Source organism: Seriola aureovittata, chromosome 23, assembly GCF_021018895.1.
Source record: "Seriola aureovittata isolate HTS-2021-v1 ecotype China chromosome 23, ASM2101889v1, whole genome shotgun sequence".
Taxonomy (NCBI): domain Eukaryota; kingdom Metazoa; phylum Chordata; class Actinopteri; order Carangiformes; family Carangidae; genus Seriola; species Seriola aureovittata.
Genome location: NC_079386.1, coordinates 1,597,186 through 1,614,778, shown reverse-complemented (window position 1 = coordinate 1,614,778; position 17,593 = coordinate 1,597,186). Strand labels below are relative to the sequence as shown.

The window sequence follows — 17,593 nt, the reverse complement described above, 5'->3', positions numbered from 1 at the left end:
GGAAGTCCTGTGGTAAAACAGGAAAGAAAACAGGAAGTGCATGCAGATGAGAGACAGGTTGTGTTGAGGCAACCTGCTGGCTTCCATTGGCTGCTACCTCGTATGTTGTTGTGGATGCCCGGAGTGAAAAGCAGTCAGTCTGACGTCAGTACAGTCAGTGAGTGTGGATGACTGATGTTCCCAGGAAGAGTTGAGGAAGTTGAAAACATTGTATAGCTGCTTTGAAACAACATCCACCGTCCCCTCTGCTGTACTATTGTGCAATAACTCAGGTTCATCACAGGTTTACTCTGGCTGGCAGCTGTTTTATATTGTTATGTTTCTGTAGTCTGCATTGGATATATCTGAAAATGAAACGTTAGCTACGGCTCTAACTAAGCATTAGCTCAGATACTGTCTAACATCAGGTCATCGATATGAACTAAATGCAATGCTTAAATTATCAATTTTATTAATAATAATACATAATAAAGTGATGTTAATATTAATCTAGATACATGATTGTTTTACTGTTAGTCACTGCTTATATATTATATATATATATATATATATATATTTATTTGATGAAAATCATATGGTGGGAAATATCATGATATTCTATGTTATTTAATATCGCTATAGTAAATGTTCACATTCAATAGTATGAATATGAACATTTAATATAGTCTGTTGATTAAACTCTTGTTCAAAAAGAATTCCTCGTCCTTGAAATAATCTAGGTTCAATGAATGCCATGGAGTATACAACTGAAGCCTTAAAGTTAGGAATCTCAAGGTGTGTTTTAATAGTTTAATCTGATTTATGTCAGAACACACACCATCCTGCTGCCCCAAATACTCACTAGAGCGCCAAATGTAGATTAATACGCCAGTGAAAATAGTCCCCAATAAATAAACTACTTCCTCCAATCTAAAAGGTTTGCTAAAATTAAAGTAGACAGTTGTTTTAAGGAATTAAAGAGCAGTCTTTTTAAAACAGAATTTATATATATATTTATATATATGTGCCAATGTACTCACGACTGAGAGCTCAGACAGGGTAGGGAAGCTATAGTATAATATGTATATATATATAGTACCTAACATTTTATTAGTTTGGGTGTTGTAGGTGTTTACTTCTGCTCTACAAGCTGTGATGACGATGTTGATCGATTTGTCTCTCCGTCAGTTTGACTGCATTTAACGCTTTGGTCCGGAGCAGAAGACCAGCCATTAATCTGCACCCAGATGATGAATACTTATGTGTCTGGCGACCTACAAAATATAGTTTTAGTTTTAACACAGTCAAAGAATAAGTGTGTTATCAGTTCATCTGACTCTGACTCGCCTCAGGCTTGTCTGTGCCAGGACTATTAGACCCTGCTGTGGCGGCCATGCGAGGTTTAAGCTTGGCTGATACAGCAGAGCAGACTAATTAAAGTCCTTCATCATCAAGATAGCAAACTGAGGAATTGGACACATGCCAAGGTTTTGTTTTTCCTGATGTAGCAGCCAGAACTCCAACAAGATTGTTTGTGAAAATGTAGTGGATACAGCAGTTAAAGCTCATGCAACAATATTTGCTTTCTTACCCCAAATCTTTCTTTGTTCACATAGCTCTCCTCACTGTACAGATCTGTTGCTATTTGTAAGTGTTGCTACATAGCCAGCATTAGCATGAACAGCCAGAACTTGCCAAAAGCTTGTGTTTCTAAGACAAGAGGTTATAAAACGTCCTCCAAGCAGCGCTGGATGCTACAGTGACTCGGTATCGGAAAGTGATGAGATGGGCGTACGGGGCTGGGGCTAGCTGGGTAGCATGCTAACTTCAGTAGAAAAAAAGAAGTGATAAAAATAGAAGCAACACTAGAGGATTGCTTTCCACCTCTGGAGACAGCTGTTGGTGAGCAAAGGCATGAAGCTTCATACTGAACTCACAACATTTCTTCTAGACTGGTAAGTAAACAGCTGCTAATGCTAACGTTAGCTATGTAACTATTGAAAAATGTACAAATAGCTCCTTTAAATGCCATCTAATAAGTGCAGGAAGTGCATTTTTATGAATGTAAGTCATGTCTGTAAGTAAGAGTTCGGGAGTTAGATTGTGTTTGTGAGGAAGTGTGTTGCTATATTAGACTTTGTGTTTTGCTCCATTGACAAAAATGTCATCCAAGAGAAAAACATCATGGCAGCCAAATGAGCAGCGAACAGGTCCTCATGCAGGTGAAATGTAAAACTTGTTGAATGTGATCATCATCAATATATATGATCATCAGCCTCACAGGCAGTTTGTAATGACGTATGTCGACTAATGGCTACTTGCTGCAGTCCTGGTGTGATATTGGAAGTTGGATGGGTTTGGAGGAAGTGCTTAAATCTGATCATGATGTTTCTGCCAGGCAACAGAATTAGGTCCCATTTCAACCTTTTTACATCACTTATTGCATGGGAGAATGCTAGCTGCTTGTGTGAGCTAGCAGAAGGAGGTGGAGTTTGGTGACTTGTTGGGAGGATTATTTTGGATTCTGCATACATGTACACGGGGGCCACCGACCTTACAGGTGTTAAACACTGGGTCTGGTCTCTCTAGCTCAGTGATGTGAGGGCACAGGTTGGGTCAGCGTCTCTTGTTGCGCTGCAGCTCGAGCAGGTTGCACGCTTGCACAGGATCAGCCTGTGATCATCTAAACCATGACACTTGACGGGGTCAGCATATTAGCATGTTCTCCAGATACAAGTTTTTTTCTAAATTGTTTCTCAAGCACATGGACATCACAAAGACACAATGGCCTGTTAAACATACAGAGGCAAGTCAATCAGTCTTTGTTAAACAGGGTAGAAGAACTTGTGCGTATCTGGGATTCATTCAATTGGTGTCGCTGCTGTTGTTTTAAAACCTGTATCACCAGCAATGTCCCAGTCCCTTAGTGTACAGTTTTGTGTATATGGGATTGTGTGTAGTTGTGTGTGTTTCTAGCTTGACCTTACACCCTGTGGGAGACTTAAACGCATAATGTGTTTGATTAAATTCATGGACTTTAAAATATTCTCCGTCTCTTTCAGGCTCGTAACATCAGGACGTCTGAACTGGCAGCGATCAAGATCGTCAAGCTGGATCCTGGTACGTGAACAGTCCGACACTGACACACCTGGATCACAACTGATCATTTACAGAACAGCAGTTACAGGTGTATACGCTGTGTGGTTTTGGTTTGTCTCAGACGACAGTTCAGTTTCCGTGGTGAAATCTTTGGTGAATTAAAGATGGTGGCCCGTGATCAGACTGTGAGATCCCTGCAGTCGATTTAAAGCTTTAAAGCAGCGGTGCATAACTGACTGTTAATAGTCCTGATACATCAGATGATCCTGTGCAGGGTTTGGAGCTCCAGCTTTGACCAGGTGCAGCCATCTTTGCCACACCCCGTTGTCGTAATCAAAGACGTGGGTTACGTGCACGTGTCGCCCCAGCTCCAACTGTCTGTCCTTTAATGTTTCTCTTTGTGTTTCTTGAGAACTGTTCATCCAAAAAAACATGCAAAGTTTGAAGTGGATCAGATGAGCAGTTGATGAGAAAATATAAGGACAGGCAGAGATTCCTCAGGTCTGAGTGTCATCGGGTCATAAATTCATTTGTAAAAAACGTAAATCTCTCATTTGTTTTAAAACCAAAATGGTTTGGTGAAATTATTTTTTTGCATTTTGTTTGGAAACAAAAAAACGAATACACCACGTGATTTTGTTTTTCATTTTTGGTCAAGAATAAAATATCAAATAGAGCCATATGAATTTGGTTTTTGGTTTCAAACTAAATAATAATAAAAAGCGGTTTTTCATGTTTGATTCTGACACCGTTTTGGTTTTAAAACAAATTACAAATTAACGTTATTTTCGTTTTTTAAATTACAAATGAATTACAGATCATCCCATGATATCCAGACCCCTCCCCCTTCATAGTGAGATAAGTTCACATTTTTCTTCCAACAGTACTAACATGTGTTGACTATAAGAGTTCTCTGGCTGCCGTAACCACTTCCCTCTGCTCGTACTGGCTGTGAAGAGGTGCCTTCCCAGAAGTATAAGTGCAACAATGCACCCATACCCTTTTCCTGGACTGTGCTTCCTGCTGAGCTGCAGTGGAGGGAGAGTAACACAGAGAGAGAAAAAATCTTTCAAATATACACACTTATTTTTCAATAACTCAGACTGACTGAACTTGGGACTGAAGGAGGACTATGGATTTGTTCCGTGCCACCAGTACAGACAAGAGGAGTAATTACAGTGACCTGGTTTGAGCTAATCAAGCTAATCAAGAAACTGACATATAGGTAGGGTGTGGGTGGAGCCGAGACTGCAGTGCATGCTGGTTTGTGGCAAGCTATACGCTCTGGTTAGCATTGTTAGCACAGCTGGGCATCTGGAGGTCTTGCTCAAAGGGTAACCAAAGGCTAAATTCATTTGCTGGATAGTAAGCTAGTTAACAAGCTAACATACAGTCGTCATGAAAGGGGAAATTAGCTCTAGAGACCAAAACTGTTTTTGTACCAGGCTGTAAACATGTTTATTTCTGCTGTAAAGTTGGACATTTTAACATGGGAGTCTGTGGAGATTGACTCACTGTTGGAGCCAGACTCTACTGGTCAGTAGAGGAACTGCAGGTTTTATTCTTCAGTGTTGGCTTCAGTTTTTAGTTCAGGAGGTTGATGCTTGGAGTCAGTGCAGAGTCTCTGTTTGTATTTTCAGACTCTGCACTATAACACTGATACAGACTGCTACAGCACTTTTTGTAGGTTGATCACTTGCTGATTGAAACACAGCAGGACTCCACAACAACTGTGTCATTTTTACTGAAGCTACAATGAAAGAACATCACACTGAATGTCTTAGACAGCCTGAAGCTGCAGTGAATCACACTCCTCTGTCTAGTAATAATAAATAAATGCATTAATTGACACTAACTGGCCTGATGTCTATAAACCACTCACTCACTCACTCACTCCACTGTCTGTCTGTTCAGGTGACGACATCACGTCCATCCAGCAGGAGATCACGATGATGAAGGAGTGCAAGCACAAAAACATCGTGGCCTACTTCGGCAGCTACCACAGGTGCTGTGTGTTTCCAGCCCATCCTCTTCTCATGTGTGGGATTCCTGGGATTGTTGGTGGACTGAAACATGAGGAATGTGACTTTTATTTTCCCCACACTGCTGCCGGATTCCTCTCCCACTCCTGTTGGCACAGCAGCCTGTGAATGATATGTATTTGTGGGAGTGAAGCATTAGCTGCAGAATATTAGAGAGTGATACTGACTGTTGCTTCAAACACCAAGTTAAAGGTTGTGTGTCTCTCTGCAGGAACACCAAGCTGTGGATCTGCATGGAGTACTGTGGTGGAGGGTCACTTCAGGACATTTACCACGGTACATACACAAATACAAATACATGTGAAAAAATGTATTTTAACTTGAATTATATTAACATCCATATTTATTTAATTTTAGTATTAACTGCAACATATTTTAAAAGGTGGTGAATACCAGTATTAGGACCACATTGTGGTGAATTGTCCCAATTCAGGGGCCGCATCCTTCGGAGGACGTTGTAGCTGTCGTAGACCACAAAGCTTAAACCGAATTGAGACGGTGTGGTCTACTGAGGATTTTGGCTTTGCGTCACCAGCTATGCCTGCCCTTGCGTCGCCAAGTGCAGGTCCTGTTGCATAGCAACGTTGACAACATGTAACTTTTTTTCACTAAAACTTGATATTGGTATTAAGGCCCTTGGTTTTAACAGTTGTAGCTGGGCGATATAGCCTAAATGTAATATCGCGATATTTTTTGGCTATATCGTGATACACAATATATATTGTGATATTTTGAAATCTCCTCTATAGAACTTTATAAATACATGATTTAACCCTTTGATACAAACAGAGACACACTGTCATGTGTGATCTAGAGATTCAGCATCTCGTGACGAGCGACGATACCAGCAACATTATATATAACCGACACCTTCCATTAGACTATAGTTTCAGTGTCTAGACTTTATATGAATATGACACGGACATGAAAAAATATATAACTTATATTTTTAACCCCTTTAGCAACTGGCATGAGATACAGAGGAGACCGCATGCATTACATAGTCTTAGCAGAAACCCAATGTTGGTTATAATTATATCATGCTAATAATTTAACAGATGAAGGGCAGTGCTTTACCGGTGCAGGGGAGTGTGTCTGTGAGAGCGAGAGAGCGAGAGAGCGAGAGAGCGAGAGAGCGAGAGGGGCGAAACGCCAAAGAGAACTTCATGCCGGCGTCTCGATACAATTATGTGACAATTTATACTCGATGTTTGTGATATTGTCTTTTACTACATCCAGTGGAACAAGCCGCGATGCATCGAGTATATTTGATATTTTGTACCGTTAGCTGTTGAACTGAGCTGAAACCCAATACTTACATTTAACAGTGTAATCCTCAGGCTCTCTGTCTGTGTTGTTTACTGCCGTAGTATTTTCATTACCGGCGAGCAATGAATCTTGGGATAGGTTGGATCATGAAGGATCCACCTGTAGGATTTGATTAGGTTCGCACTCAGTGTGATAATAATGGACTGGATGTATGTTCCTTCCTCTCTATGGCCACTGCAGGGCTCTGTGCTAAAACAGATCAACTCAAAAGAGCAAGTTCTGTTCTATTTTTAGGACTGTACCTTCAGGCTCTGTCTTTGTCCCTGCTCCTCTTGACTCTGAGTCTGTTCATCACTTCATTAATTACCTGTTCTTCGCAGTGACGGGTCCATTAAGGGAGAAGCAGATAGCGTATGTGTGCAGAGAAACCCTCCAGGTAAGACTTTCTGGGTGAAAGGCCGCTTTCTATTGTTTTATTGTGAAAACTCTGAGGAGACAGTGGTGACAGAATGAGTCATGTGTTTTTCTCAGCAGCTAAATAGTATTTAACTCGTCCAGACCACTAAATATACAGTGGAGGTAACTGCCGCTGCAGCACAGCAGAGGCCCGAAGATAAACACCAGGCTGTCTTGATTCTGTCAGTCAGTAGCCATCCGCTCACTGTTTCACACACAACAACAAGAAATCTGATGCTGAAATCAAAAGGAGGCAATCCCAGAGAACAGCTGACAGAACAAAGGTCTTCTTGCTTCTTTTGGTTTGTCCACATTTGGTCTCATTTGCAGCTTAAATAAACAGATGATTATGAGTGATCACAGAGATGAACAGTTCTCTGCCTCTGGATTCAACATGACAGCTCACTTCATCTGCTGCCAAGGTGCAACAAGAAGGAAAACAACCTTCAGTCCTTCGCAGTAACTTGGTGTAAAAGCATTCCTGTGTAACTTTTCATCCAAGATTTCATTTTGTTGGTCAGTGTGCAACAGTACACTTTATTATGTTCAATCATATACATTAAACACCAGAAAAACAGATTTTAATCCGTGTTAATTTTGAACAAAACTATAATTAGGATATTATTATTAATAATAATAATAATTGTTATTAATAATAATCATTTTTTATTATAATGATAATAATAATATCTATTTGTATTGCACTTTTCAATACAAGTGCTTCACATGAGTCAGATATAAAACATCCAAACAAATCAAAATGTAAATGAACATAAACAGGCATCACACAATAAAAGCTTCCTTAGAAAAATGTGTGTTAAGAAGTGAAGGAGATAAAAGTGAAGTGACTGAGACTCTGATTCCTCTGGCAGCTTGTTCCAAAGTTTAGGGCCCTGTCTCCTTTGGTTTTCAAGCTAAACCTTGGAGTGACCATCACAGACTGAGTCCTGGGTCATGGGAGGAGAAAAGCTCAGACATATAGGGAGGGGTCATCACAAGCTTGTGTGTAGAGATGCTGATGGTGAGTTCAGAGCCGAGCTGCAGCATCTGAACTAAGTGTAGGTGGTGGACTGATTTCTGACTGAGACAGGTGCAGACAGAGTTACAGTCATGGAGGGAGGAAGTAAGAGCATGGATGAGTTTCTCCAGATCTGAGGCTGAAATGAAAGACTTGACCTTTGCTTCATTTCTCAAGCGATAAAAACACGACTGAACCACTTTCTTCCCCTGAGGTTCAAAACACAAATCTGATCAAAGATTACTCCAGGATCTTTGGCTGAGGGTCTCATGTAGTTTGTTGATTGACCTAAGTTTTCTATGATTTGGATTCTTTTAGCGAGTGGACCAAGTACAATGACTTCACATTTTGTCTGATTTCATTTCTAAGTCGTCTGACATCCAGTTTTTATTTCAGTGAGACAGTTGTGGAGGGTTGTTGTTGAGCTACATTGTTTTGATGAAGTACTTATAGGCATTTCATTCGCCATGTTATATTATATTATTTATAAACAGTTTTATCTAATTATTTTAAATGTACGATATAAGAATATTACAATCAGTATTACAGTATAACATTACATGTACAGTGATGGAGGATTTGATCTACATTGTCCTGCATGATCATCTGTTAGTGCTCCAGTTTTGTAGAGACTTTTAAGACCTGAGACATTATTTTTACATTTTTACAACAATACAATTATATTATATTATATGCCCCCCCCCCCCATAACATGTATATGTATATTTACAACTGTTTTTTCCCCAGGGTTTGTATCACCTGCACGAAACAGGCAAAATGCACAGAGACATAAAGGTACGGCAGCTTCTTCATCTCTATACATTATTACACTGTGTTATCATGTGAACAGATACTTACATTATTATGGTGTTCTCTCTGCAGGGAGCCAACATCCTTCTGACAGAGAGAGGAGACGTGAAACTGGGTCAGTGGTGATCTCTGACGGACACACACACACACACACACACACATGCACATCTGCAATACCTAGTGAACCACTCACACTTCATGGAGTAGGCTGAAATAGGCCATCCATACAGGATCTCAGCCTCAGTGTTACCTCTTCTGTCTCTTCTGTCTCTTCTGTCTGCAGCTGACTTTGGAGTGGCGGCAGAGATCAGCGCCTCGGTGGCCAAAAGGAAGTCTTTTATAGGAACTCCCTACTGGTAAGATGAATGGAGCTGACCTCTGTCAGTTTACACAACCATGCAAACTGGAATTCAACCTGTAAGGGAGACCGTTTGATTTGGATGAGGTTCTGCAACTAACCAATATTTTAATGCTGAAAAATGATCAAAACTCCGAGTACACAGGGTTTCCCGCTTAACAACAATTACAAGACTCCTCTCCTGATTGAACAGTACACTTTCCTCTCTTTAAGTCTTAGGAAATTAAATAAATGAGTCTCTAGTGTTGCTATACAGTCTGCTAAATATGACTTTATTGATCAATTGAATTTCACATTATTGCAGTATGAGAAACAGACAGACATGACTTGTACATTGTTTAGATGCCTGTGCAGATATGAGTACAGAGGTAATGAGTTAAGTTTGAGGTAGAACTATGATGGTATTGTTAAGAGCTGTAATGAGGTTGGAATTTCTATCGTATGTGTATTATAAATAATATAAATAAAGTTATATAGATATAATAATAAATCCAGTAGTAATATGTGTGCATATACAGTACCTATATATATATATATATAGTTGTACGGTTATGTATTTACATGTTAGGAGAATAAGAGTGGCTCGAGGACGCTGCCTTGAATAATTCCATCAGTAAATCATTAAGAAATCATTAAGGACTTCCTGTTCATGTGTAAACTGTTCAATTGAAGGATACATATGGTAATATTCTTTATTTATCTTATTGTCAACAAACAAAAAAAACAGACTAATAATAATAATAATAATGATAAGCTTTATTTATACAGCACCTTTCACAACACAGTTACAAAGTGCTGTTCAAGACAAGATACAATTAACAAACATTAAAAATGAATAATGAAAAAACTACTTTCAAAAACAGTTTAAAGGTTTTACAACATTGGGGGGCTGCAACAACAAGGTTCAGTAAAAATGAGATAAAACAGTGTAAAATGATTAAATTAATAAGAAACAGGAGAATGACTTAATGTAATAATAGACTGAAGACATTAGAAGTTAGGGTTAGGGTTAGTTAGGGTTGTCTTCAACGGCTCGTCAATCTGATCTCCCCCCAATCTGTTCCAGAGTGGGGGGGGGGGCCTGAACGGAGAAGGCCAGGTCAGCCTTAGTCCTCAGGCAGGATTGTGGACTGGCTAACAGAGCTCTGGCTGAGGACCTCAGGTTGCGACTGGGCACATATGGTGTCAGCAGGTCTGAAATGTACTCAGGTGCAAGTCCACAGCCTTAAAAGTCATCCATAAAATAATCAATTATAACATTTACCAGAAGCCAATGAAGAGACGCTAAACTGGGAGTAATGTGCTCTCTGCTTTTGGTTGTGGTGAGAAGTCTGACTGCTGCTGTAGTTTCTGTTGGCTCTGTTGACTCAGACAAGTATAAAGAGAGTTGGAGTCGTCCGAACGAGGAATGTGTCCTAACAAGTGCCGTGTTTGTATCAAAAGCTGATATGTCTGATTCCTCAGTGCCACAGAGCTCCATTGTGTTCAACAACTATTACTAAATTACTAAACACAAAAGTCAACCGCACTGTTTCACTGGGTGATATGTTCCTTCATAACGATCAACACACTGTAGTATATTTTGACTCAGTCCCTTATACACCTTCCTGCTGTCAGAAATACTAAATAATATACTACTATATTAATCCACTGCTGAAAATAGTCCCTCCACAAACACTTCTGTTTCCTTCTGTTTGTTTGATAAGAACTAAATTGAGCAGCTTTATAATTACTGAAACTAAACTTAGCTAACATTGGTGAATAAACTTCATATTGGAAGTTGACCACAATGACTGGTTGATACTAAAGCATCAGTAAAAGGAGTGTTTTATCTGATGTTTCCTTCCTTTTGTGCTTCCTCTTCCTCTCTCATGGTGTGTGCAGGATGGCTCCAGAGGTGGCTGCAGTGGAAAAGAAGGGCGGGTACAACCACCTGTGTGATATCTGGGCAGTCGGCATCACCGCCATCGAGCTGGCTGAGCTCCAACCGCCCATGTTTGACCTCCACCCAATGCGGTGAGTCAGCACAGACAGCAGGAACACCGGCTCAGACAGCTGGAAAACACACTTCATGAACTCTGCATCGTGTCACAGCAGAGACATAACAAGCAGAGATTTGTGTTATGTAACATTTCAGCCCCGGACAGTCACTTGCAGATAAACAATTAAGACATTTTGCAGCCCGGTGACATTTAAAAACAATGTTTCAGTGCGCTGATGTTGATGTCCAAGAGCAACTTCCAGCCCCCGAGACTAAAGGATAAATCCAAGTGGTGAGTCAGGTTGCCTGTGTTTTTTTCACCCTTTAATCTGATCAATACCTTGTAGATATACAATCTCTTCACACCATATTCCCTCTCTTTGCAGGTCTGCAGGTTTCCAGAGCTTTGTGAAGATGTCTCTCATTAAAAGTCCTCGTAAAAGGCCGTCAGCTGAGACGCTGCTGCAGGTGAGCTTTTTCTTTACAGCTTGTCATTAATGAAACGTGGTTAACGATCCATGACATCACCTTCACGTATCCAGGAAAGGTTCACTGACTGCCGCTCTCTTGTACCAGCATGCATTACATTTATACAGTTCAGTCCACTCATACTGGGAGCTACCCAACAGAAGATGTTATGATGATTCATCAATAATGAAAATAAATGAGTTGCAGCCCTAAATCCGAGACATTAGCAGTGATCCAGAGGTCTTGAACCAGCTTAGCAATGTCCTTCCAAAGTTTGACCATTAATTAGTGTTGCAGGCAGAGTAGATTTAGTAGTTTTTCAGTGCCTTGTTGCCAAGTTTTCTGGTGGTTTTCAAAGCTGTGATCAGTAACTTCTTCCTCCAGCATCCGTTTGTGACGCAGCTACTGACACGTAACCTGGTGATTGAGCTTCTGGACATGGCCAACAACCCCGAGCTCCACTCCAGCCACACACACAGCCTGGATGACAACGACCTGGAGGTCAGTGCCACAAGGGACAGAACTGAAGAACTGACCGAAAAACTAGAATTACTGCCTCCTCCACTCAGACTAGCTTCAGATTACATCCCTGTTTCTCCAGAGTCATATAAGATATGAACCATTTGTGTGAAGTTGCTGTGTGAGGTCTTGAGTAATGGCTAAAAAGTGTTTTGTGAGGTCACACTGGCCTTTGACCTTTGACCGCCAAAATCTAACTCCCAAAATCTAAGTGCCAAATGTGAAGAAATGACCTTGAAGAGTTCCAGAGATATTGCTACAAAGCCAAAACCGTGTTTTTTGAGGTCACTGTGACCTTGACCTTTGACTTTTGATCACCAAAATCTAATCAGTTTGTCCTTCAGTCCAGGTGAATGTACTGACCAAATTTGAAGTTTTGTCTAAGTATGTATAAGGTCAACAGTTTTTAGCCATTACTTCAAACACTTCACAGCAATTATGACAAAATTTCACACAAATGTTTAATATTTTATATGACACATCTGTGTTTGTATTCAAAGCCTGATTTGTCTTTTTCAGAGTGAATAATGTTTTTTTTTTCTGGTGTGTCTCATAAACGTGTTGACAGGTTGGGGAAATAGCTCCTGACAAGATCCAGTCAGCCGGGAAACACCTGCCTGTAGAGAGGACCCTGTCTGAAGAGCAATGTGAGGACACACACACACACACACACACACACACACACACACACACACACACACACACACACACACACATATTTAAGTTTAAAGGAACAGTCCAATATTTTGGGAAATTCAGACTTGGTTGAGGACAGCTTTTCCCGTTTTTGTGCATGTCCTGACCTCCGGTGTCTGTGTAGCTGATGCCCAGATGTTGACTGGCTGTGGGTTACACAGCTGGAGTGGTCCTGTCATCTCAGTCCAGTATGGATCAGTTGAGATCAGGTGACTGACTTGGCAGTGGCAGAGATTCCACCTCTTCTCCCTTTGGCTGCTATGTTAAAGGTCATTGTCCTGCTGAATGAAGAAACGTCTTCCTCTTCCTCTGAGTTGTGATGCATTCAACATGCTTGCGTCATCCCTGTGAGCATCTTAGCATCTTAGCATCTTAGCATGCACAGAGCTGCTAGCATGCCTATAGACTCTTGTCTTGTTAAACTTTGGACAAGCTAGCTGTCACTACATAGCCAACGTTAGGATTAACAGCTGTTTATTTACCAGACTTGTTGAGAGCTTCAGCCATAGTTGTGTTTACAAGACAAGAGGCATGTAGCATGCTAACATCAGTAGAAGAAAAGAAGTGATAGAAATAGAAGCAAAACAAGAGGGTTGCTTTCCACCTCTGGAAACAGCTGTTGGTGAGTAAAGGAATGAAGTTTGATGCTGAACTCAAAACGTTTTTTCTAGACTGGTCAGTTAACAGCTGCTAATGCTAACGTTAGCCATGTAGCAATAGCAAAACTTGTAACTACCTCCTTAAATCTGAACGTCTTACTCAGAAAGAAAGTGGATTTGCATATTTCTCAAAACGTGTAACTGTCCCTTTAACTCACTTCACACTACTTCATGTGCTTGTGTATTGTTCTGTGTGTAACATTGAACAGCCTCTGCATGTTTCAAGTGCATTTGATGGCTTTGCCTGTGACTTCACGCGTGCATATGTAAATATACTGTATGTTGGTTGTACTTGCTGATGAGACGCTTCATTGTCCACCTCGTCCCCCAGTATTCAGTGCTGTAATCTCCATAATATGAATAAGAACAAAAGGCCCTCAGTCAGCTTGCTGATGGCTGCCCTTGTTCTGCAGCCCGTCCATACATGTGGGACGGAGGCTGCGTCAGAGGATGGCACTGAGAACATGCCATTGGTGTGTGACACACAGTGCTACTTCTATGCACTGGTTAGAGTGACTTCATACTGCTCAGCTGCCATTAGGGTTCTTGTGGCCCAAGTGTTTCTAATGTGATAGTCTGTCTCTATCACACTCTACCCAGCACCATGTCATAAATCAACCTGGTGTTGACCTCCACTTCCCTTGCATGAAAGTGAATTATTCATAGAAACATAAACCACAAACACCTTTAACACCTGCACCTCAGTTTCACCAGAATGGGCTATGATGGTCTCACACTGTCTCTGCTATTATTACTGCTACTGCTGAGGCTACTGCTGCTACCGCTGCTTCTAGGATCATAATAATACTACATAGGACTCAGTGTTGAACCTCAATACTTTTTGGTAGTTAGTACTAGAAACTGTGAGTCACCGAAAGTCAGCATCAAATGTGTGCCAAATTTCTTTAATCAGACTATTCATTTTGTATTTACGCAAAGTTTAGATAGCCAGATAACAAAATAAATCCGGCCCAAGTACGGGCCGGCCACATGTTTGTTTTCTTCTGGCCCAGTACACGCCCGGTTCAAAACCACAATCTGGCCCATATACAGCATGATTGTCAGATGCATACATCCACATTTGGACCCATTCTGGAACACACAAAGAAAATCTTCCAGCTGTCAGTCAATACCAGAGGATAACAGCTGGACTCTGCCCAGATGTGGGCCAGACTCAGGCCTAGGACCAAGGGCTATGTTGGGCCAGAAGTTTCATTTTGCTTTTGTTAAATGACAAAGAGGTTTTGTAGGAAAACATATTTCTCAAAATAAGGTACTGAAAAAGTGTTGCATAACAAGACTAGGAGTCTACAGCTATGTTAGTGGCTGCGCTAAATGCTAACATGCTAGCATTATCATTTAGCCACAGCTGCGCTTTGTGTCAAGTGCTAATTAGCAGAAAGTACAGCTGAGGCTGATGGAAATGTCATTAGTTGTATTGGACAAATTTAAATTTTGACCTGATGATCACACTAGATTAAATTTTATAGCATCACCAGGGTTACCAGTTCATCCTGAGGGGAACATCAAAGGACCAAATTTTATGGCAAACCATTCAATAATTGTCAACACTTAAAACTACAAATTGTCAGCTTCATGGTGGTGCTTGAGAAAAAGCCACAGGATGAGCAGAGTCATGAGGGATCATCATATGGGCATTTTATGCCAATCAGTCCATCAGACGTTAAAATATCTCTCAGGAATGCAGACTGACCTGCTTGTGGCATGAGAGCTGATGACAGACTGACATGTCTCTCCACAGAGCCATGCTATTAGAACATCCTGAGACAAAGAGCAAATAAATATATGATTTCAGATATAAGTTTTACCTTTACTAAACTATGGATGTCATTTAACAGCATGTGTGAGCTAGCAGTCTATCAGGAGGCAAAATAGATCTTTGACTGACTGCACATCATGTTCACTGCGATGCTAGTTTCATGTCTCTGCAAGTTGATTTTCATATTATAGTGAAACCACTAACTGCTCAAGACAGCTCACATCAAGTATTATACATATGATGGCAGCAAAGAGAGGCGGCAGCGGCTTCCGTCTTCTGGTTCACAAGTTTCATCATCGTCTGCTTCAAAGTCAAACTGTCGACCAGTAGCTCAGGTTCTCTGCGGTTACACAACGACTTCCTCCTGTCGGTTACGTCTCAGTCAAGTCACCAGAGAAACCAAAGCAAGACACTTGTCAGCAGAGGTACTGAAAATGGAGGTCCCTCTGTCTTAGCCTTTATTATAGTTACAGTGAGAGAGAGACAGGAAAGTGGGAGAAAGAGAGATGGGATGACACAGTATAAGTCCAGCTCCAGTCAGTACTGGAGGGATGACAGCCGGACTCTACCCACATGTGGAAGTATATGGGCCAGACTCGGGCCGAGGACCCATACATGTGTTGGGCCAGAAGTTTTGAACTGATTCAGTAAAATCGGTTACAGCAGTATCTATCTAAAGTTTGCTAACATCAGATAAGATAAGCCACCATAAACTACCGTCTACGCGCTCGCCTCTTGCGCGGGTCACGGCGGCAGAAGCCAGTGTACCGCAGTGCTGGCCTTTTATTGATGTGATAGGTGATGTGTGGCTAAAGAGCATCCTGTGTCCTGTGCCCCAGCTCCGGCTGATTGATGCGCTTGAGAGCCGAGTGTCGATCGGTACTGTGAACACGTGCGGCCGCACACTGGCCTGGTCTTTACTGTCTTACTCTGGAGAAACCCACAGGTCTGTGTGAACGAATGAAACTCTCATTTCATTCTCATCATGTTTTGTTTGCAGTCGACCAGGTGAAGTTTGGACCCCCGCTGAGAAAAGTCACAGAGCCTTATCCTGATTTGGTAAAGCACTTTTTCTGCCAGATGTTTTTTTTGTGACAGTGGCTGATTACAACATCAGAATATGAATGTGACCAAAGGTTGTGTGTTGCTTCTTTCAGCAGAGTCCTTATGATGACGACTGGAGTCTGTCTGGAAATGAAGACAACTCACCGTAAGACTTGTACCTTATGTTCTTGTGGGGAATATTATGGTTTTCTGCTGTTTAGATGATGATAAGGTTCTGTGTCATCGTTCTACCGGATGCCTCTCTTGGAGCAATTAGTAGTTAACAACTATGGAAGAAATTTTCAAATTTTTCAACTATATATTGTTATTATTTTTTTGTTTTGTGTCCAGTAGTGGCAACAAATCCACAGATTTCATCCCAGCAGTTGAAATGTTCAGATTTCTAACTGAGCATGGCTGTATGAAGAGAACTGGATACTGTGACGCCCCGTTCATTCATTTTTTTAATCAGTAAAAATCAATAAAAATAAAATACGGATTTATCAATTACATTAGATTATTATAGAAATCAAAATTTTCTTTCACTGAAAAAATGTATTTAGAGTTTTACAGCCTGTGATAAAATCTGTGAAAATCTGGGCGTCACGTGATCTGTAACCACATCCTAAATGCCAAAGAGCTGTGGGGATTTGAGGACACCACTGGGCACAATAACAGTCAGAGAGGATCTTTAATGTGGATAATAAAACCTCAAAGGCAGCAGGGATCCTTCTGCTTTATTGGGATATTATTGTGTAATACTTTTGACTTATTAAAAGCAGCAGGATTAGGCATTAACAGACAGGGTTGGTAATATTTTTAGAATAACTCGGGTAAATTACAACTTGGGTCTTACTTTTGTTGTTTTGGCCATTGTTTCTATCAGTTATGATAACACTGTAGTCACCATGACAACCGCTGCCATCTGGGAACATGGTGCTGTCGAGGCAAAGTCAAAAAGGGCGAGAAAACAGCATCAGTCAGGTCATCAGGTGATCAGACAGGTCGGAAACAAACCTGTCCTGTGCCCCAGTGATTCACTCTGTATCATGGACAGACTGTGGAGGAGCTCAGCTAATAATAATAATAATAATTAACAATAATGATAATAATAAACTTTATTTATATAGCACTTACAGCAGTTACAAAGTGTTTCACACATAGTAATAAAAATGCATGAAACCCAAACTAAAAGACAAATAAAACCAATAGGAATAAACACAATCTAATAAAAACGTCAGCCTGTACAGGTGGGTCTTTAAAAGTTTTTTATTTAGGAGTAATTGGTCAGACAATCTAAGTGATCTTGGTTCCAGAGAAGAGTATAAATTGAGAAATATAAGAAGGTGTCATGGAGGGCTGTGAATATGAGGATCTTAAACTAAAGTGTGAAACATACAGGAAGTCAGTGTAGT

At 40.8% G+C, this 17,593-nt stretch overlaps 1 protein-coding gene across 1 annotated transcript in view; it reads left to right on the top strand.

The window, feature by feature from the left end:
- map4k2 (mitogen-activated protein kinase kinase kinase kinase 2) overlaps positions 1-17,593 on the top strand; it is a 40,197-nt gene that overhangs the window by 12,196 nt on the left and 10,408 nt on the right. Inside the window, 14 exon segments of the mRNA XM_056368578.1 lie at positions 3,042-3,099; positions 4,993-5,083; positions 5,332-5,396; positions 6,770-6,825; positions 8,611-8,658; positions 8,746-8,788; positions 8,957-9,029; positions 10,916-11,047; positions 11,242-11,304; positions 11,399-11,480; positions 11,865-11,981; positions 12,568-12,646; positions 16,135-16,193; positions 16,292-16,344. Coding sequence (XP_056224553.1) covers positions 3,042-3,099; positions 4,993-5,083; positions 5,332-5,396; positions 6,770-6,825; positions 8,611-8,658; positions 8,746-8,788; positions 8,957-9,029; positions 10,916-11,047; positions 11,242-11,304; positions 11,399-11,480; positions 11,865-11,981; positions 12,568-12,646; positions 16,135-16,193; positions 16,292-16,344 — 1,019 coding nt within the window.